General features: G+C 45.1%; 4 protein-coding genes and 1 pseudogene across 4 annotated transcripts, besides 2 other annotated features.

The window, feature by feature from the left end:
- Window positions 1-512: 512 nt before the first annotated feature.
- Window positions 513-905: within the span that the record gives for nad2 (NADH dehydrogenase subunit 2), a trans-spliced gene. Coding sequence (YP_009652427.1) covers window positions 513-905 — 393 coding nt within the window.
- Window positions 906-7,574: 6,669 nt separating this feature from the next.
- Window positions 7,575-7,789: a dispersed repeat (second copy of repeat X-02).
- A 2-nt stretch (window positions 7,790-7,791) lies between these two features.
- On the forward strand, window positions 7,792-8,271 carry atp8 (ATPase subunit 8). Its single transcript has one exon. The coding sequence runs from the start codon at window positions 7,792-7,794 to the stop codon at window positions 8,269-8,271; it is 480 nt and encodes a 159-aa protein (YP_009652428.1).
- A 571-nt stretch (window positions 8,272-8,842) lies between these two features.
- cox3 (cytochrome c oxidase subunit 3) lies at window positions 8,843-9,640 on the forward strand. The gene has a single exon. It carries the CDS (start codon window positions 8,843-8,845, stop codon window positions 9,638-9,640), a length of 798 nt encoding a protein of 265 aa, YP_009652429.1.
- Window positions 9,568-9,855, forward strand: sdh4 (annotated as a pseudogene).
- A 6,905-nt stretch (window positions 9,856-16,760) lies between these two features.
- Window positions 16,761-16,824: a dispersed repeat (first copy of repeat X-14).
- Window positions 16,825-21,991: 5,167 nt separating this feature from the next.
- atp9 (ATPase subunit 9) lies at window positions 21,992-22,252 on the forward strand. Its single transcript has one exon. The coding sequence runs from the start codon at window positions 21,992-21,994 to the stop codon at window positions 22,250-22,252; it is 261 nt and encodes an 86-aa protein (YP_009652430.1).
- Window positions 22,253-22,500: the final 248 nt, after the last annotated feature.

Raw genomic sequence — 22,500 nt, forward strand, 5'->3', positions numbered from 1 at the left:
ATTCGTTATGGGGAATCAATGCTCCGGGCCGAATAGAGCTTACCTACGGCACCTGGCTTTCTCCGGCGCATATTAGCTTAGCTGCGCTTAATAGGCCGGTTTGCCTTCCTCTCTGGCGGCCTCCTTACCTTACCCCCGCTACACTCTCACTCCAAGCTACGCCTGCTGAGCAAGATGCATTGCGATTTCCTCTTCTGTGGACGCACCTATGACCCGGGACGGGAAGAGAAAGACTTTTTTCTACGGCGAGCTTTCTCTCGTAAAGCCAAAGACGCCCCAAGACAAGTTCCAACTGTTGGGAAGGGGACATGATCAATAGAACCTGGCTGGATCCGGGCTGGGAGAGGGGCGCCCATTCCTAACCACTTTCGAAAAGGTTCGCTCATGCTGGAGGGAGCATCCCCACTTAGTGATCGGTCCGCTAGTTCACGCAAATCCGAAGAAGTTATCACGGACGAGCCACATGCAGGGAAACTTGCACGTGTGGTTCTGGCCGGGCTTTCCTGAGGTATCTAATAACCTTGCTTCTGCTCGCCGCTGGCGCACCTCTCCTAACTATTGCCCATTTATTCTGGAATAATCTTTTTAGGAGGGACAATTTTACATATTTCTGCCAAATCCTTCTATTATTAAGTACGGCTGGTACCATTTCGATGTGTTTCGATTCTTCCGAACAAGAGAGGTTTGATGCTTCTGAATCCATTGTATTAATTCCACTTCCTACTCGCAGTATGCTCTTTATGATCTCGGCTTATGATTCAATTGCCATGTATTTAGCTATTGAGCCTCAAAGTTTATGTTTTTATGTGATCGCAGCATCAAAAAGAAAGTCTGAATTTTCCACGGAAGCCGGCTCGAAATATTTGATCTTAGGTGCATTTTCCTCAGGAATCTTATTGTTTGGGTACGACCGGACAACTACCGATATCTATTAATATCTTTTCTTAGAATGTTGTTGTTAAATATATATCTATCTATATCGTAAACTATCGGATCGAGTATTACTTAGATGTGAAACTTGCGGACCTCATTGGTTGTGATATTGATCTTACGGGGGGAACGAAATCAAAGAATATATAGACTGACTTGTAGAGACCCTCTATGTAGTTGTCTATCTAGGGTGATCGATCTACATCTTTCCCCATAGCCCTGGGGCTGTGTCTCGATCTCCTATGTGCGAAATCTAAGGGACTTGTTCCTATGGAGATTCCCCTTGGTCTAATTCCACGCCTTATGACGAAAGGGGAGTCGGCGTGGCGTAAAGTGCAGATTGGGGGGAGTAGATAAAAATTCCCTTCTGGGGTATTCCGAAGGTGTAACCTAGGCAACAAAAAAGGGGCCCGATACTTCAACTAGAGGAGCGACCTGTTGGTTCACCAAACCCCGACTCAGCGTCACACGTTCTCCAGGTCCGAAGGGATCCAGCGCCCAACTACCGACTCCTCCCGGAATTGCGTTATCGGAGCCGAGCCAGGAATGGCCGTTAGTGGACACCCACCTTCACCGGTTAGAGAGGCCCTCTTTAATACATTAAGAAAAGATGTTCACAGGGGCCAGAAAGACTCGGTCATAGGAACTTAGACCACCTACGCGCTGGTGAAAACCACCTCGACCGGATCAGAGTAAACAACAATGTCGAATCAGGCCGCCCCTTGCCTTGAAAGAATTAACACGCGGCCACCAGCTTTCCCAAAATAAGGGGGGATCTGCTGCTTACTGCTCACGGAAACATCCGACCTATACTATAAGTCGTCCGCCTATTTTTCTGATCTCCTTTCCTTCTATTAATCAGATTTTTGGCTTTGACCGGTGAAAAATGGGGTTGATGGTGTTGGCTAAAAAAGAGGGAGAGAGGAGAGCCTTGGGGTACGCTCACTTCTGCATTTTTGTTTAGGTTCTCGAGATTCTCAATCGCTTTTTTTAGTGGGGAGGAATAGTGCGTGAATGACGATTCTCAGACGAGGGAATCGTTCCTCTCTAAATAAAAAGAAGCTAGTTCTATTGATAGAGCTTTCACGTCTGCGCATAGAAGACTTTTTTTTCCCTTCCATTCCGTTCTTACCATATCATGGGCAGTTGGGTTGGAATCCGTGTGATGGTTCGAAAGTGCTTTCAAATATTCTTCGCATCCCCAGAGAGATACATTGTTTCCATTGTGACTTGGTCGTCAAAAGGGGCACTACTAGTGTTGTGTACTTTTCATTGGAGCACACCTTTCGCTAGGAAGGGATCAGTTACGAGTACGAAATGCTTTTCACATACAAGTCGGATAGCGCGATAAGGCAGTTACACTCCTCCGCCTGGCATTCCAGTTCAAATACTAGTGAGGTAGACAACCTCATGTCATGCGTTAAAATAGTAATGACCTTGCCTACGGGCTCATTGGGACACTCAAGTACGAAGGAATTCTCCACTTAATTAAGGAAGGTGTCAGAGACAGAGGATCAAAGCAATGGAAAAGCAAGGGAACGAGGCGACCGGAGGGAGGGTTTGGTATGGTAGTGAGACCAATAGGGAAACATAATAAATAGGGAGTATGTGAAAGATCCATTGACACACGAAGGTAGAAGTCAGGTGTGTATTACATAGCATAGCTACTGAATTCGCAAAGACTCCTTCCTCTTTTAAGTTAAGTGAGGAACTCGCCTGAGGGAAAGGGACTGCGACCTTCAACTCCCAAGATATATCATATAATATAGCATGTTGCCCTGAGGAAGGATTGGAGTTATTTTCCTTCGGTCCATAAACGCAAGAATCGCGAGACGGCAGACATCGGCCGATGAGGCTAGTAGGGCCCTAGTCCTGTAACCATTTAGAAGGGGCAATGAGAATTCCTAACTGAGAAGTCACCACGAGCATAACAATCTGATTGGAACTTGAAAGAGAAGTGCATTTTTGAATGCCTAACTGAACGTTCAAGATTGGATTCAGAAGCTGAGGCGACCGGAAGGGAGGCGAGCGAAGTGAGGCCACTTTAGAGTCCCTCTGCCAAAGAATTTCATAGAGATAAATGGTTCAGCTCCCTTCTAAGCCTTGAGAGGATTAGAGGAATCATCGATGAAAGTGTTACTTACTTACTTACTTACGAAGATCGACTGGATAACCTTCTACTGACAGAGTGGTGGGTGCTACTGTCTTATCTTATCCCTTCTTCTTTTACCCCGGCCCGGGGCTGGTCATTCAGTTCAGTCAAGTTCATATGCTTTCCAACGTGGGAGTAAAGGGAGTTGGTAGCATTCCCCTGGCTTTCCATTTCCTTAGACTCTAGCCTCTAAGAAAGATCGAGATAAGGGCATTTCTTTGAGAAAGCATGGAATCCGAGTAGTTCTATGTCTCCGTTTTCTTCAGGTAAAGTCTCCGAATATAGCAGTTACTGATAAGGTAGACAAAAAGCAAGGTTAGCTATCGGATTGGTAGTAAGCAACATCGGAAGGTAGCAGAACGAAGTATTGCAATAGTCCCAGCAGCCAGAGACTGAAGCAGGTCGAGAGCCAGACTGGCTAACGAGGAAGTGTAGTTGCTTCAAAGCAGGATATGAAAAGGCTAGGAGGACAGTCCTCACAGAAGATGAAAAGATATGAAATCAATTCGTCTGGGTAAGTGAGAGAATGTTTTTCCGGTAGCCAATGACGTGATGAAGGAAGGAATTTTGCGAACAAGCAATTGCACACTCCTGAGGGGAAAAAAGCCACAACTGGATGATAGCAATCGAAAAGGTAGCAGTCGTTTGGCAGAAAAGCTGAGAAGTAAGTAGGCAAATTGAAAGCTAACAAGAAGGCCTTCTTCTCAAACCCCTTCTCTTCCTCAACAGGGCATTCGTGCAGAACCCCTTCTTTCTATGTCTTGCCATTCTTCATGTGTAGCTCCTTCTTGTGGTGATCGATCCCCAAAGCATTGAAAAAAGGAATTGACTTCTCCCAGATTCCTATCGTTCAAGGAATATCTTGTGTGCCAACCAAACCTGGAAGGTAGTGCCAGATCCCTAAGGATGCCAGACTCTCATTCGAACCCGATTTAGTCAGCTTTCTTAGCTCAATCCCTTATAGTGTTCATACCAGAGCATGGAAAGGAAAGCAATTAGCCAAGCTATGAAAGAAGAGTTTCATTGATGGCCTTCTTGTCTGCTAGAGGAACTGACATCTAATTCAACTATCTCAGCTTGCAGCATCGGAAGGAGAGAGTACGATACATCGGTGTAAAAGATTGATCCCTATTGCGGGGATGAGAGAAAAGAGTGAGATGACCGAAAGGGAAGGTGTGCAAAGAGGCATACTGGCTGAATAGGAAGCTAACCAAGGTACTGAAAAGACAATGGCAAGAGGTAGAATGAAGGAGGTTTCTCCAAAGCGGGATGAACTCAAGGAAAGCATCCGTAGGAGCCAATAGAAGGGAATGCGGTTTCATCAGCTACGCTTTATGCGCCAGGTTTTCAGACCTATCCTGTTGGATGAGCTGTTGTGTGCCTCCTTTTCATCCCCTCTGGATTGATGTCCTAAATACCATTTTTTCCTTTATTAGGATGCTTTTTGTTCGGATTAGCCTATCCCGCAAGAGAACTTCCTGAACTGGATAGTTTGACTGCGAATCTTCTTGCTATCAATACCCTGAGTTTAGTTCAAAAGGGTGATCTAGGATTTGCTATTACCTATCAAGCTCGAACAGTGGTGAACTACCCAGCTGCTAAAATCCATCTTTCCTCGATTCCTATGAGGGCGTGATAGACTTTGATCTGTATTTGAATCGTTTAGAGTGTTAGCAGATTTCCTTAGCGGGGAAGTCACTTGTCTCTTCGATTGACTTTCATTCAATATCCCATTCCCGCTGCATCGGCTGGTCAAAGATCACCCCAAAATTGATTCAAAAGCTGCGGTTGGCATGGCAGTGTGAGGTGCTCGTCGATCTCTCCGAACCGTTATACCCCAAGCCACGGCGAAACAGCCCAAGCGCAAGCAAGCTTGGCCGCCCAGCGTCCTCAAATCATTCAATGTCATCAGCTGAGAATGTAGATCAGTCATCAAGAAGTAAGGCCCAGAGAGCACACTGACATTCATTGCCATGTTCGATCTGAGTACAATCGAATTGCTAAGTTACAGCTACTCCTAGTGCGAAGAAAAAGAAAGAAAAAAAAGGGACAACAGTGTGTTGTGGTCGCGTACCCTTTGCACAGTGTTCTCTTCTGACTTTTAGACCTCCACTCCCTCTGCCACCATTCAATAGGCTTGACTTTCTAGCTTCTTCTTGCTTGAGCTGAGCACGTAAGCCAAGCCTTCACTTACTTATTCGTAGACTTTTCTGGAATCTCCATCTCCTCGTCGCACTTGTCAATCCGCCTTTCAAGAATATCTTGAATAAGAGATCCCTCCATAAAGAAAACCGATGGAACAACCACATCACCCTAATCATGAGGAAATGCGCTATGCTATAATATCGCCCAAAGAGCTTCGGCCTTAGCTTTTGCAAAGCTTCTTTTCCCTTTCCTTTTTGCACAACCTCTTCTGTTATAGAGTCCAATCGCGAGAGTCTAAACTTTGTTGCACTGGTCCGAGTTCGCCTGCCTTCGACTTAGTAGGTATGATGGGTGAACCGAACCGAGCCCCTATTAGATTAGACGGAGCTTCGTTGGCTGGAATAAAAGCACAAGAAGTTGCTTTACAAAAGGAGTCCTTAGTATGTGTCAAAACCGTTATAGTACTACTACACCGAAGTCTCGTACTCGAACTGGCAAGAACGGCCCAGCTTGCTGGCTGACTATTACCTGCTTACTTACTGGCTGACTTGGCAGCTGCCTTGAAAGCCTATTCCGATGGCGAGCAGTTACGATGGCTCCTTCCTAAATAAGTTATCTAAAAGTCAGTCTTTCTTTTTGTTTTCAACGATCTAGTGCTTGGTCCTTCACCTTTATGAGTAGGACTGACTCCCTTACATAGGTCTTATGTTCAGTACTTCGTATCAGGTTCTATCTATGGGACCTTAACGATAATTTTTTTGTTCTTTCTGAAAAAACCTAAGAGGTCCGTGACTGACCCTGTGTTCAGCACATGAGTTAGCGTTACCGCGTATTTAGTGGAAGCAGATAGTTAGGGACTGACCTGGTACCACTTTGAGTTACTGCCCCGAAGTACTAGACCAGCTCCTGTTGAAGAATAAGGCTTTTGAGCTGCCTGAGCATTGAATTTGGAACACAGGCCAAACGAAGTCGTACTGAGGACCCTAAGTAGTACTGTCAAAAACATCGGTACGTACAACATCCCCTTTCAAATTGCTGGACCTTCACGAACTTGCTGGAAACGGAGTACCGTGCCGGCAGGATCCCTATAAAGAAAGCCGCACAGAAAGATAAGACTACTTGGAATTCGGTGGGAATCCACAAAGACAGCGTAGGAGATATCGCCCATTATACTGCAATATGGTGAGCATAGCCATGTCTGATGAAAGAGCCACCTGCTGACCTGGTGTTGACGAACAAGTTCCGGAAGCATGCGAACAAGACTTGGGATCGCGGCTCGTACCAGTAAAGCCACAGAAATCAAAGAAGGCGCACGAAGGAAGGCAGTAGCACTAGCTTGATAATTTGTTCCGAGGAATGCAAAATAGCTGGACCTCTTATTGAAGGGGGCTCTAACATCATTCTGTTATTTCACCCCAGATTAATGATTAATGAGTAGCACAGAAGGCCACTCGCGCCACAGAAGTGGTATATAAGTGGTTATCCTTAGCAGAGTGGTGGTACGACACTACTTATCATACCACAATGAAAATGACCCCATTTTAATTGAAGCCCTCTATCGCTATGCTCCAACACTTATACCTATGCCCCAGCCTGAAGGTTCCAATGTTGCCTCGGCAGAGAGTCATCTCAGGGAGCAGTCGACTGTCATACAGATTTCGAAGGACAGTCAAGGGCACAAGTTAGAATGAAGCAATATGAGGATCAACATAGAAGTGAGAGGGAATTTTCAGTTGGAGACTGGGTTTTCTTGCGATTCCAGCCCTATACTATAGGCTTTTCCATAGCTGCTAGACAAAAAGACCCAGCAAGCATCAGCTCTTCCTGAGAAGGATTCAATCCAGCCCCTGCGACTTCGTCTTCCGCTCATAAGTAAGCTCTTCTCCACGGCATATTTTGACTCTGATCTTCGCTTCCTTCATTCGGTTTCTGGTTCTTGGCTGAACCAGTAGGTTGGAAACCTTCAAAGCAATATGCTGCTTTTACGCTCAAATACAAATGAAATTCGTGCTCAGTTCAAGTCAGCAGGATCTATCTCTTATGCAAGGTTTATTGATGAAGGTTACCTATTATTTATTGTAAATCTATATTTTTTATATAAAGTAAAAAAGGGCGCTCTCGTGCAATGCAATCTAAACAAGACAAACTTACAGAATCAAAGAACCTAACAAATGTAGGCGGAATACACTCATGATCTGCTTCACAAATGGGAGATTGGGTCGAAATCTATTTGTGAGATTAGGGATCGGCATATATTATCATAAGCATAAACATAAGTGAGGAGACCTGATTCAAATTAAAAAAGAACCTCTAGGAAGGTACCCTCGGCCGCCTATGACGGAGGACTTTTTTCCTCTTCTCTTAAGAATTTATCTGATAGGAACAGGCTAAACAAAAAGAAAAGGGGCTGTTTTTCGTCGGAATAGGGGCCTGTTGACACAATCCCATTTCTTTCTCCCTATTTTTCCCATGTATTTCTTGGAAAAACCAAGGCAATTGAATTGAATTAGCAAGTCTCCAGACTGATTTACTGGAGCAGGAGAAGTCACATCACTGAATCAATCATGCCTCAACTAGATCAATTCACTTATTTCACACAATTCTTCTGGTCATGCCTTTTCCTCTTTACTTTCTATATTGCCATATGCAATGATGGAGATGGACTACTTGGGATCAGCAGAATTCTAAAACTACGTAACCAACTGCTTTCACACCGTACGAACAACATCCGGAGCAAGGAGCCCAACAGTTTGGAAGATATCTTGAGAAAAGGTTTTAGCACCGGTCTATCCTATATGTACTCCAGTTTATTCGAAGTCTCCCAATGGTGTAAGGCCGTCGACTTATTGGGAAAAAGGAGGAAGATCACTTTGATCTCTTGTTTCGGAGAAATCAGTGGCTCACGAGGAATGGAAAGGAACATCTTCTATTTGATCTCGAAGTCCTCATATAGCACTTCTTCCAATCCTGGATGGGGGATCACTTGTAGGAATGACATAATGCTAATCCATGTTCCACACGGCCAAGGAAGCATCGGTTTTTAATCTCATTATGACTTGGTCGTTCAGAAGAGATTCTTTCTCGATCAGAATAGTGGAATGGAAGGCACTACAAGAAAGATATACTCCTTTTCAAATCGCCCCGCGAAGACAGACGTTCAGAAAGGTTCTCGAGATTCTCAATCGCTCTTTTTTTAGTGGGGAGGAATAGTACGGGAAGGGAGCGAGACCAAGCCGAGCCTCTAGTAGAGTAAGCCCTTCCCACGTGTAAAAATGAATTGCAGCCTCAACCATAGAGATCAACCTGCGCCTTTGATGTTAGGCCCCGGCGGAAAGTTTTCCGAAACCGAACTGAATGGAATTGTTACTTTCAAAAAATGCTTTCTGAAAAGAAAGAAGATCCATTTTCCCACGTAGTTCGTCGGTCAAACCAACAATTCTCTTCTCAAAGTAATAGGGAGATCCTTTTCTAGTTAGACTTCTTGCAATGAAAGAACCATCCCTTCCTATTTGTTTGTCCTGTCAGATAGAAAGAGAGACCCCAAAGAGCCTTCTTTACCACTTTAGGGGGCGGGGGTGAAGGGGGGGTTTACATGCAACCGAGGCAAAGTTGTTTATGATTGAATCTCAGAGGCACTCTTATCATTTGGTAGATCCAAGTCCATGGCCTATTTCGGGTTCACTCGGAGCTTTGGCAACCACCGTAGGAGGTGTGATGTACATGCACTCATTTCAAGGGGGTGCAACACTTCTCAGTTTGGGCCTAATCTTTATCCTATATACCATGTTCGTATGGTGGCGCGATGTTCTACGTGAATCCACGTTGGAAGGACATCATACCAAAGTCGTACAATTAGGACCTCGATATGGGTTTATTCTGTTTATCGTTTCGGAGGTTATGTTCCTTTTTGCTCTTTTTCGGGCTTCTTCTCATTCTTCTTTGGCACCTACGGTAGAGATCGGAGGTATTTGGCCCCCAAAAGGGATTGCGGTTTTAGATCCTCGGGAAATCCCTTTTCTTAATACTCTTATTCCCCTTTCATCCGGAGCTGCCGTAACTTGGGCTCATCATGCTATACTCGCGGGGAAGGAAAAACGAGCAGTTTACGCTTTAGTAGCTACCGTTTCACTGGCTCTAGTATTCACCGCCTTTCAAGGAATGGAATATTATCAAGCGCCCCCCACAATTTCGGATAGTATTTATGGTTCTACCTTTTTCTTAGCAACTGGCTTTCATGGTTTTCATGTGATTATAGGTACTCTTTTCTCGATCATATGTGGTATTCGCCAATATCTTGGTCATCTGACCAAGGAGCATCACGTTGGCTTTGAAGCAGCTGCATGGTACTGGCATTTTGTAGACGTGGTTCGGTTATTCCCATTTGTCTCTATCTATTGGTGGGGAGGTATATGAAGGAACGAATCAGTGGATTGAAGAATTCAAGCTCGAAGACAAAGAGAAGCGGGCTTTTCCAAAGAATTACTGCAGCTTTCCCACTCCCTTTGATTATCATATAAAAAAAAGTATCTTCCACTTTCCTACCAAATCTCTCTTTATTCTGGCACATAAATGAAGGGATCGAAGAGATTATGGCAGATCATGTTCACCAAGAAATGACCCGAAATTAGATAGATCTTGGTCTATTTTAGATTGTTCCTTTTAATCGTAATCAAAGATGTTTTCTTGTCTCTCGTTTCTTTTCTGAACAAATAGAAGAACCTAATGGATCGAACTCATCCTTGGCTGCTACGAAAGCAAATAGGCCTTGCGTTGCGGAAGGAACGTTCTGCTCTGAGTTGAAGGCAAGAGCTCCTTCCCTCCCTTCCTTATCGACATTAGCTGTATCCCATATCTCCCCATATCGTATTTAACTAGACCCCATCCCTCGCTTTGACTGTTCACCATATGTGTATCGTACCGACCCCATATCATACGTACAAGAATTGATTCCTTCTCCCCATATCACTCATTCACATGCCATCTCATTGTTCACCCGGAAAATCTTCTTGTTTAAGACAGATCGCTTCCCTCAGTCAGCGGGAGGCCTAGTCGATGTAGGCCCTCAAACCAAACGGCGGGCAGACCAGTCGAAGGAGTAGTTCACTTACCTGTTTGTACATATACTATACTCATACCCATATTACGATACAGATGTGTTCACCCTATCTTGCTTTCACGGCTTTGACCGGGAACCAAACCAAAGAGCCAATACACCAACAACCAAGGAACGGGAGTGGGTGGTCCCTAGGAACGGCAGAAAGGAAGTACTGGTTCAACCAGATACGAGTGACGGAACCGGTGTTGATCAAAGACATGCGCCGAGTGCCAGGAATGACTATAAGCCGATAGAGTCGTTTTAACATGCCATGAACCGAGATACAATTTTACTAGTGCCAGGTACAAGAAAGAGTGGAGTTGATTTACAGATACTAGTACCTGAATGACAAGTGACGAAAGCAAGAAAGAGTTACTAAAACCATTACGAATGACAAGTACACACAAGAATGACTCGATCGAGTCCCGAGAGACAGATAGAGCTTAACTAAAACGTCCGCCCGGTCATCCTTCCGCATCATCATCCGGCGATGAGAGGGATGATACGAGGATACCCTGATCGATTGAGGGAGACTGGTACAGGCAACAATTCGGGTGGCTTCGGAATACCTCCGTAAGCGGGATGAAGAACACTGTTTTAGATACAGTGATGTGAATCAAAATACCGACTTCCGTACTAGCCTGACCACCTGTTTTGAGAACAAGTAAGCTCCAATGCATGCTTCCTTAGTCAAACTATCATGAGTTATAAGGATCATACGGTTTAAGTATGACCTTGACGAAAATCTTCCAATGTCGATCCTAATGCTACAGTTGCTATCGGTTGCTAGCCTCAAAAAAATCTTTGTACCCTCATGGATACGGTCCTGAGGCTTCTGAATGATAGAATTAGAGGGTCCCTTTCGGACGTGCAGATTGAGGTTGGTAGGATATAGGCGTTAGGCTCTTTCGATGGCACTGAAAGGCCTGTTATCGTACTCTTTCGTATATAGTTGTCAAAGACACTGGAGAGAACTAGTCTCTCGGGCTAGGGGCTCTCTATCTATATACAAAAAACTGGATTTATAGCGAGCTTGTACTATTAGAACAAGGGCATAGTTTTAGGGACACTCACGTCTTTTTTTACAAGTCAAACTTCTCTCTATATTCAAGGGACTCACGATTGTGCAACGAAGTCTCCTATTCGGCGATATTCACATTGATTCTGGAATAACCTATCATATGCGGCCTCTGCTGCTGTTCACAAGTACAAGATGAGGATCAGCAACAGGTATTACCAGAGTATCATAGCTTATTTGACAGAGACGACGTTTCACCTTTTCCGCGGTGTGAACCTTGCGGGAAGTGTTGTATACTTTAAGAAGAGAGATCTATTCTACTTCTTTATTCTATCAAACCTGAAAACGAGGCCTCCGGTAAACAAGCTATAAAAGATGAATATCGCTCTCTCTAGCTAACCTGGAAAAAGTCTACCTTTGCGGAGCTGGAGCCGAAGCTCCTTCCTTTCTTCCTCCCTTGTTCTATTACCCCAAGGCCTCCTCGGTCTTCTTGGACTTGGTTTCTGTCTGATTTAACCCGCACTGCTAATGTAGGCTTTTTGGGGGTAATGGCATCGGCACACTATTCGTCTAAATAAGTTATCTTTCGTCTTCCAATAGTTCTGACCCGAAAAGTGAGCCCCGAAAACTGTCAACCTATGACCAACTCAAAATTAGAGTAGCTGATAGAGTAGAAGGTGGGATTCTATATTCTATAGCCTATGCGCCTGCTTCTGATGAGATAGAAGTAGGCTCCCGGTGCGTCTTCCTTCGGTCGGCTTGTCATCGAAGGATGTTAGCCAAATCAGAAGAACTATAGGCTCGAAGGCTCGGGTTGGTCAAGCGAACTGATTCATTTAATTCTTCGCCTAGTCTTAGCACCCGCACAGTAGAGGGGAATAAGCATTCCCTTTCCGACAAAACTAAGCGTCTTGCCGCTGGGTAAAGGCAATAGGAGGAGGTTTGGAACCCCAAAACAAGTCTAGGCTTAAGAACGGTGATGCTAGTTCAGTTGTTGAAAAAAATGTCCCGATGAACCTTGGGAGCATCCCGGGCAAGATCTATGGCTTCAGCTGCGGCTAAGCGAACTACCTATTATATATATTCTATAGAAGTGAATATGAGAGAAAAAGCTCTTCTTTCACATAGTGGGAGGCTGGCCTTCTCTCTTCCCAATTCTCCCAATGAGACCTCTTTCACTCACTTAGTGGACGACCCAGAGGACTTTAATAAAGCCCCCTTTTGCCTCATCACGATCTCCCGGTGAAGTAGCGGCTCCCTCCTATTACTATTTCTGGGGTGGAGTCGAAGCTATGGCACCAGAAAGTCAAAGAGATTCCGTCCCGAACCACTCGTGTAGTCTTCTTCCTGCCTCCCAGTTAGGCCCTATCTCGCTTTCCAAGTCTCATTTGGATGAGGCGCCGGCGCTACTAAATGCAACTCTCATTTCAACATTCTTCTCTATTGGCCCTTCCTTCTCTATCTGCCTAGAGAACCTCTCTTTCCCTACAAGGCACTAGAAGGTCGACCCCACTTTCCACACTATGTTGACTTTACTCCTGAGCCCAGTCATTCCCCGCCACTCTTTCACACAGCATTGAGGGCTTTTTCATAAGAAGCAGCACTCTATTGTCCACTTCGATAGCTTTCAAGAGTCTCTTTCATACATCGTTCCGGGGTCTCCCCTCTTTCTGGCGGGCCTTCTTTCTTCTGCTTCCTTGTGCTTCTGAGATCGCTAGCAATTTTCCATTGACTGATTCACCAAGCATTGGAGCAAGCGAGGAAGACCGCTTTTTCCATCATCCAAGTCCATCTCCGGCCCCCTTCTTCCTAAAGCCCCGCTCCAGCCTGCTCCTTTATCTGTCTTCTAGTCGGCTCCCCATTCATCTTCTGTCTCCCACGGATAGGTGCCTTTCGGGAACGTCTCTCTCCGCTACTCCCTTTTTGAATGAATAAGGGGTAGGGCCTTCTTCACTTAGTCATCTCTGCCTACGACTTTTTTTCTTTCTTGACCCTGCTCGCCTAGCTGGCCCTATCTTGCACGTTCCACTAACCGCTATCACAATAGGAGAATTCTTACTCTCACTTGACAAAGAGTCAGATCGTCTATATAGACCTCAAGCTAAAAAAGACAAGAAAGCAATACGCGCCTAGTAAGGCTCGGAAAAGAGAAAGTCCGAAATCATTGTGTTCTCAAGGCCGAAGGCCAAGTCAAAGACAGAGACCGTGCCCCTCGGGCACCTCTGAAGAGGGTGCCGCCCTTCCACTAAGCCTTCCTACATATATTCAAATCAGTACAAAGGCAAGTATATATTCTATTTTGAGGGAAAAATAGAAGGAAAAGATGGACTATGCCACATGGCCGCTACAAATAAAGGAAAAGTCTTATGCGAGTGATACCAATCGGACACACTTGGAAAAAAGGAATCATCAGCTACTAATACAGCTGAATCAAAGGAAAAGAAGTGAAAAAGCGGAAAGAAGTCAATGTGAGAAAGCAAAAAAGGTAACGAGGCGACCGGAGGAGGGAGAAAGGATAAAAGGGGTGGCAAGCAACTCGAAGGGATGCTGCGCCACCTAGGTACGCGTCTGGATCTGCCTCGGGCTTTGTCTTTGTTTCTATAGGATCTGCTACTCCAACCGTATCTACTTGTGGTGTACCTGGGTTGGTTTGGCCTCTTCCATAATCCTTGCCGCTGATGGTTATGGGTAAATCACAGTAAAGCAGAAAGGAAAGCCTCCCGGAGAACGTTTTCGTCGCCGAGAGAGAAGTCTCTAAAGCCGCTATGGTCTGGGCTCTCACTCACGTCGTCCGCCCCCATTACGCTGCTCGCCCTATTAGCCGGCGGAAACCATGAGAATTCATTCATTTCAGCCAGTCCCGGGTTATATATTGTACGGCGAAACTCGCTAATAGATATCTGTTTTCTCAGGAACCAGACCTGCATGCACGAAGAAGAACATATCTCTCTGGTCATATTCTTGTGGAACTTCTGTCGTCCCGTTCATTGTGGTTCCTCGGCCCTGCTAGCCATTTGCTTGCTCGAATTGTACACATTCAAAGAGGGGGCAAGCTAAACAAGCAAGCAAGCCATCCAAGTTTATTTTATAGAGTCGGAGAAAGAACTTGGGGTTCCCCTGTGACTAACTTAGCGCACTTCCGGTGGTAGCCATTGGGCTATAAAGAGCCACTCACTTATTTATTTATAGTTCGGTGTGAGATCAGCTAAATTAAGCTACGCTCATCATTTATGATCCACGGCTCACTCAATTAGAGCACTAACTACTTCAAAGGAATTCGCTCCAAAGAGGCTTTGAATCGCTCCGCTGGTGCGATCTGGTCGATAGGTTGTCCAGTCATCTCGGTGAGGAATTTCGCTATGCCCCCCGCTGACCTTTCACTGTGAGTACTGCTGCAGTAAAGCCAACGGGAAGATCAGTCCCAGGGCTCAATCTAGGCTGCCAGCCAAGATGAAGATGGATTGAAGGGGTTGTCAGGGAGCTTCATAGGGAATTGTAGGATCCATAGCTGGAAAGACTGCAGGAAAAAAGGGGAACATAGTCGCTAGGAAATCAGATTCCATAGTCAAGGCTGAGACAGACCCTATGTTTACTTCGCGATAGTCTTAGCTCGACATTGTCAAGCCATACTATCTACCAAAATTTATTTTTTTCTGACATTATATCCTATATATCGGAGATATAAGGTTTGAACTTCCACTTATGGTAATCGAACTTGGTAATCAAACTCTTTCCCGGCAAGAAGATAAAAGATTTCCTTCGGGCAAGTTCCACTATAGTTGGGAAAGGAACGGACCACAAGCTTCGCGCTCTGCCTTTCTTGTATTTGGACTCTTTCGCGCTATATGCTGCTCTCTCTGCGCGCTTAGCTTTCTTTGCTCTTTGCTATCGTGCTATTGCCGGCTTCCTTCTCTTTAAGACTAAGACCAAGGGCTCTTACAGAGTGAACACGTCTTATTTCATTTTTAGAAAGATGATCTTTTTCATTCCCCAAGGGGAAAAGGTCTCTTCTTCTGCTTCAGTTGATCCTGAAGCAGATCTTTTTTCGACTTCCTTCCTGTCTGGGATTTGAAAAAGCAAAGTCCTTACTTTGACTTACCCGAATCAAGTCAAGGCGATGAAGCAGGCTCAAGGCCCATTTTCTTATAAGAGTTCTCTCTCTCCCCGGGAATCATAGCCTAGTATCGTACCGGGAATCCACTTCTGACCTGACCTTCTGACGAGAATCCTTCTAACTTCACTCTTTTTTTCAAGTAAAGAATGTGTAAACCGAGGCCATTGAATCTGCTGCAGATGTCATCATAGAAGAAGAAGCTGTTCTTCTTTTTTCTGCATCAGCTACTAATCACACGTTTGGAATCGATCTAGCTGCTTAGCTTATCTTATGTGGTTTGGGCATACGGATTCGACTAGCATTCACGTGGGTAGCATTTGAATGCGGAATCACCCGAAAGCACGGGATTCGACTTGACTTTCTTTCCGATGGTCCTATCTTATTAGAAATAAGTAAATAGTGGATCTTCGACTAGCATTTCGTGGAAATCATAGTTGGTAGTGGCTTTTTTGCTTTGACCAGGCCAAAGGCGAAAAAGAGAGAAAAAAGGCAATTCCTTCTCTTCTGTTGTCACAAGAAGGGACTAGGTTCCTAGCCAAGCCAGGGAATCTACGACCGATTGTCAAAAAATATCCCACTACGGGGTAATAAGCAAGGAAGGAGTGCCACTTTCAAAAATTCTTTTTTAGTTAAATCACCCGCCGAAGCGAATCCTTCGAAATAGCCAAGCCAGTAAGTAGAAGGGCAAGGTGACCACAGGGAAAGGCATTACCAGAAGGAAAGTAGTCCAACTCAATGTCTTACGCATCAGTGGCATTTGAGTGAAAGCAGTAAGTCAGTGGCCAAGAATCATCGATTTTTGAGTTACCAGCTCAAGGCAGCTCATGGGAATTTCTTTAAGTAAGAACGATCCCCAGTGTCATCCTCTTCGTCTTCTCTTTAGGAAAGCAAGTCCCATCGAGTGGAGTCAAGGCATGCCTTAAGGTAGCGACTGACTTTCAGGTGAGATGGTTCAATAGTAGATTAGATAAAGGCTCTTGCTACTTCCCACGAGGGGAGGAAAGTCAATAGCGTAGATAAGGAAGTGGCTATTCTTGTTTGTTCATGACTCCGCTGCGCTCCTCTTTCATGGAATAAGCGCCTTTTCTCTTACAGACAAAAGAAATGGATTTTTTCCGGCTAGCTCGAAGGGAAGGAAAGAGCGCTATAAGAGAAAGAGTGCCTCGAGAATAGGCTTTTGGTATTTTTACTGAAAGCAGAGGAAGCATTCGATGCATCATATAAAAAAAAAGTGCAGCTGCCAGAGCCCCGTATTTACCAGCGGGGGTCCCGAGATATTCTATGATCAAAGGCTTTGTGGTTGTCACGAACTGGATTCGAACCAGCACCTCTGGGAGCAAAAGACAGGCCCAGCGAACTACCATTCATTCGGATCGCGACTTGGTTACCCGGTTCCCCTATTGTGAGGGTACATCCGGGGCCAGCTGCATGGACCTACTTACCATGCTAGTTGACCAGCGGCAGCGCTTTCCCTTTTATTGATACTACCAAGACGATTTGGATACTTGACTTCTAGATGCAATATCTTCACTGTTCTGAAAACAGAACTTTCTTGTTCATTCTAGCTGTCAGCCAGCTTCATCATTACCATACAAGCCTGTGGTGGACTACACCATACCTTTCTACAATTTCTAAGTAGTATCCCACCTTTGGGCTATCCTCTGTAATGCACTTCTTCTTCTGGGGATAAGACCTTACAACTAGATTGGAGATGATCCCTTCTCTCCAGTGAGTGCAGTGAAGGACTCTCGCCTAGTTCTGAAACTCTTCCCGCAGCCTTGCCCTTATTGCCCTGCCTACCTCGGCAGGCATACCCCGGAACCAATTCATCTCATCGGCCCGCTTTGCTAATCCGTGGACCAAGGGATGTAGGCCTAGGAAAACTTGAAAGAAAGAAGCAATACCGACGGTACCAAAAGAGCTAAGAGCTCAAAGGACAACTCTTTACTCACCTGTTCTACGTATACCGTTCACCAACACTCACGGACACTCCCCCCGGGCTGGGAAACTTCCAACCTTCTATACTGATACCTTTCTTGCATACCACTTATGGGATTGCTTGAGAACCTGCTCCATGATCCGCGTCATTCTTTTCGACCTGAATAAAGTAATGAACTAAAAGTCAAAGACAAGTTAACTCTAGGGGCTTATGGGATAGGTTAGCTCACCTTATGAATAGGTTAGCTCGACTTATCATCCGAGAAGAGTGAAGAGAGGAACCTTCGGAGCTCCTCTTCTATCGTATCGATTGAGCGGTTCATATCTTCTATCATCTCCGTAGAGGGTTCAGTCTCCACTATTTTAAGTCCGTATTTATTTCTACCCCTGAGCTCGAAAACCTGGTGGAGGACTCATATAAACCTCTTCGTGGAGGTCTCCATGAAGAAAGGCCTTTTTGACATCGAGCTGATGCAGTGACCAAGATCTGTTAGCTGCAACTGACAGACTGACTCGTATGGAATCAGTTTCATTTGGCTCTAGACTACGATTCGATAGAGAATGATTTGGCACATCTTCGATTTCCTGGTATGAAAGTAAAGTCGTTAGGCTTGGTTTTCTTTGAGTTCAAGATATTCGGCATAAGCCGTCTTTGCTTTTTCTCTTATCGATGTGATCCTTGTCTTTAGCTTGGGACTTAGCTTGGCACCAGGGCGGCTTGCTTACCTACCTGATGACTTTCTTAGCCGCCTAACCGCTTCCTGTATCTCTTCCTTTCCTGCATCCTCTTACTTCACCGAATAGTAACCACCAGAAGATGGAGTCTTTAACTACCTCTATGAACTGCCTACTCCTACAGCTTGCCTTTTTAAAGCAACTGCTTGGCCGGCTTCTCGTCTTCCGTCTTATCCTTCCTCATTCCCTTCCCCACTTCCCTTAGCCGAACTCCCAGCTCTTTTCCCGTTGTTCTAGCTCTTTCCGCTGACCTTCCAAGGTAGGTAGCAGCTTTGTAAGGTAGTTTTCCATATCCGTTAACAGCTCTAAGCCTAACCGCTTATTCCGACTTTCTTTCCTTTTGCCGGCTAGTCTACTCCTTTACCCGCTTGCCCTTTTTCTGTGTTTGCGTGGCATCTGTTCTCTTAGTAAGAGGCTGCGCTCCGGACCGTTACACTAAGCTCTTCACCTGCTCGTTCCCCAAAGGCAGTGATAGGAGAAGAAAGACTAGACTTTGAGACCAGACCTCCACTGGCGTTTTTGCAATGTCCTCCCGACCCGTGCTCTGAAAAGATCATGCATGAGATGAAGCTCGTGTATCTGTTTCAGTAAAGACCGAAAAGAAAGACCCGCTGTTCTATTTTCGTGTTACCTTTTCTTCATCGTCAATGCGGCTCGTCCCTTCCTTGGTGAAAAGGGGGACCCCCTCCGCCGATGGTTTTCGAGCGTCTATCGATGCTGGCCCTTCCCTTTCCATTCTATCAGCGGGACACAGGGCTCTCCTCGGCTTTGAGCTCTTCCCCCGATGCCTGAATGCTCCTTTACCGAGCAGAGGACTCGCTTTCTTTTTGGTAGACTGATAAAAATCACTAATCAATAAATTGCGTTTGTAAGATCAAGCTCAGCTCGTGGATCTTTGATTCTTTTAGACAAGTCGTTGGTCTTTTCGATTTTCCTTTGACCTAGTATGAATAGTAAATGGGTATAGTCCCGGTTGATGCTGCTGACATAGATGTAGATGGGGCGCCTTGATTAAGAGGTTGAGGGGGCCTCCGATCCTCTTTCGTGTGCAACGGTTAAGAGTGGAAAACCGCTCCTCTAACTTGAGTGGCTTGACGCTCCTATGACAGTCCTAGTTGGAACTCGTACCCCCCCCTCGCTATCTATCGTCAGTTATTGTCCCAGGCGAGGAACTGCTTGTATCAGACCTGATTCTCGCGCAGCAAGATCTTTTGTGAGTGCCCTTCCTTTGGGGCTTGAGGCTCATCTCACGATGTTCGTCTTGTCTGATTGTTTTTGTCTTGGTTGGTACGCTCCCCCTTGTGAAAGAAGTCCTCTATCTGCACACTAACCTGGGAGACTTTCACCCAGTTTTTCCCTTGATGCTTCTAAGCCGCTTTGAATTGGCCTGTGCCCGTTGATGAATCATCAATCCATTCAGCCGTCACGTCAGCCGAGAAGACGGACTTGCTGGTATCGTCAAATAGAGTATAGAATCCTTCTTCCGCTCTAGTGGCGGGTTTATCTTTTCATTAAGTAGCCCCTCATTAACCTCGTACACTGAGTCAAGCAACTTCTCCTTTTCTGTCATGAAGAGGAAGTGAGATGATGACAATGCGGCTGGGAAAAATCCATATCAATCCATTTCTTCTATAAGAGAATTGGATCCCGACCCAGACCTAAGAAATGAAATTAGATGCCGATTTCATTCCAGTAGTACCCGTTGCTTCTTTTGTTGGGTTGGTTGGAGTGCTTTAATCAGACTTGACCGAGTAGATCATGTTGGGATCTTCACCATGAATGATCCTCCGGGCGAAGCATCTCATGGCACACCATTGATCAATAAGACAGGAGAAATAGAATAGACAGGGATAACCCCCATTCCTATCAGCGTGAAATGACATTCATTCAATCAGTCCTCTCCTCCGCTCTCTCTGTCCCTGGCTTCTACTTTCACATACCTTCTGGCCTCAGTCGTTGACTTTGCCCCTTCCGCTCCTCCATTTAACAAGCAATTTAGTGGTTGTTCGCTCCTGAACGAAGCTATTGGGACAGCGGCTTTGATAGCGCTTTCTCAATGAGAGAGATCATATCGTGGTAGAGCTCCTATCCGTGCTTTGACAAATCCCTCTCTGGCGTCATCTACTGGCTGACTGCACACTGCCTTCTGCCTGACTATGGCTTTTAGAAAGCAAGATCCCTCCGTTTATCACTCTATAGAAAGAACATCCCATACAGAGTCTTTCAACTAACAACTAAGCTATTCGAGCCTTCACCTAAGCTCTCATCGATAGAGCCCCTGTCTCTTTGATTCTTGTATACAAGTCTGGTAGTCAATTGTTCTAGCAAGGATGGGCTAGTTGCCTACTCTCGCCTAACCCGCCCCTTTGACTGATGATCAATATGACAAAAGTAATCTATCTTGATCCTTATATGACGCAATTCATAGATTTGGGCAAGTCAGAGTGAAATCAAAGTCAAGTTATTGGCGATCATACCTACTCAATGAGAATGCTCTCAAGTCCAGTCAATGTCTTTTTGATGATACGATTCTCAGGTGCGAACTCAAATAAGGAGGGGGCCCCACCAGTCATAGTGTTCACTCTTCCCCATAAGAATAAGAACAAAATTCCTGGGGTTTTTTATTCCTTAGTAGCTTTGACAACATTCGTCTCTGTGTGAGCCCTCATCTCATGCTCCTACTACCTCTTAACTTCAAGTGGGAGTGATGGACGAGTGAAGATCGCCAGCTCTTTCTTCCCCGTGAATTGACTTCAACTGAAATCGGGCGGACCGGCTTCTCCCTTTGAGCATAGCATGCTTTTGGGGAGTAAGTCACTTAATATAGTATATTATGTGAGAATCGATTCTTACATCACATCAAAATAGCATGTCTATATACTTATCTACAGGCAGTTCCTCTTTTTTACCTTCCATTCATTTTGAAAGAGAAGGTTTCCTCTCACCTAAAGAATGGATCAGAGAACGACGGCCTACGCATTGCAGCCACAACATTACTGGGCAAACTAGTATAGATTTCGGAAACTCCGGATCCCCCTAGTTGAAGACTATCGCCCACAATTAGAACCATCTAAAATAACGTCTATGATGGATCCATTACGAATGTCTCGTCCCAGAAGACCATCACTCAGGTTTCACTGATCGAGCAACGCGGTTATTTCGCGGACCTTTCTGTTCCTAGTTAAAGTGTAGGCCTTTTGGACTTAAGCTGGGATTTGGTATTTCGACCCAGGTGTTACTATCATTTCTAGGCATCGTCTGTACTTAACAGTTCCCTTTAGTGTAGTTTCTCGGAGATATCTGGATTATTAAAAAAAAAAAAACAAAAAAAGGGGACGAAAGAGAAGAAAAAAGGTAGTTTACTTGCTTAGTGCTTGTGCGCTAAGGGAAGAAAGATCGAAAAGTCGAAACTTTCGAAAGCGCACTCACTCTTCTCAAAATCTCTTAAGAGAAGAAAGATCTACGCTACGAAAAGGAGCGAGCGGAGAGAGCATAAAGAGCTTACTTATAAGGTACGAGCTTAGAGCCTTGCGTCACTCTGGTATGCTAATCACTTCGTTGTACGACTCTGGAACGGTAGTCGCTTAGTGCGACAGCACTATGGGATGCAAAGAAGCTTCGTCACCCTTCTTGAGTTTAGTTGCTTCTACTTTTTTCATCGAGATTGGGTTGGTGTTCAGTGTACCGCTTGTGTAGCCTATGCGCGGGTACAAGATCGAAAAGAATGCGTTGCATGGAAAAGTGAGATGTCCAAGATATTAAGAACGAGGGGAAGAATCGACGAGGAATCTAGACTAGAGAGGAATATAGAACATCAAATCGTGAATGAAAAAGAAAAAGCGTGAGGAGAATTCTCAACTATATATGTTAGAAGGTGCAAAACTAATAGGGGCCGGAGCTGCTACAATTGCTTCAGCGGGAGCTGCTATCGGTATTGGAAACGTCCTTAGTTCCTCGATTCATTCCGTGGCTCGGAATCCATCATTGGCTAAACAATCATTTGGTTATGCCATTTTGGGCTTTGCTCTAACCGAAGCTATTGCATCGTTTGCCCCAATGATGGCCTTTCTGATCTCATCCGTATTCCGATCAAAGAATCAAAGAAAGAAGGTTTCAGTTTCATAAAGCAAGCACCTCTTTCCAGCCTTAGTCAAATAGCCACCGGAGGCAAGGGGGCGCAGTTCTTAAACAGAAGAATGGCGAGAAAGAGGAAATGATTCAAATTCAAGAAAAAAAGAGTCGAATTGGAAGTCAAGTAAGAAGGAAGGAGGCTAGCCCCCGAAAATGCTCCGCGCCTAGGTTCTTTTGTCGTTGGGGCTTACACCTTGTGACTCATTGATTCGGTCGAGCGTTCCTCGGGCGTCGATCAATCC

The sequence above is a fragment of the mitochondrial genome of Lactuca sativa (assembly GCF_002870075.4).
Source record: "Lactuca sativa cultivar Salinas mitochondrion, complete genome".
Classification (NCBI taxonomy): domain Eukaryota; kingdom Viridiplantae; phylum Streptophyta; class Magnoliopsida; order Asterales; family Asteraceae; genus Lactuca; species Lactuca sativa.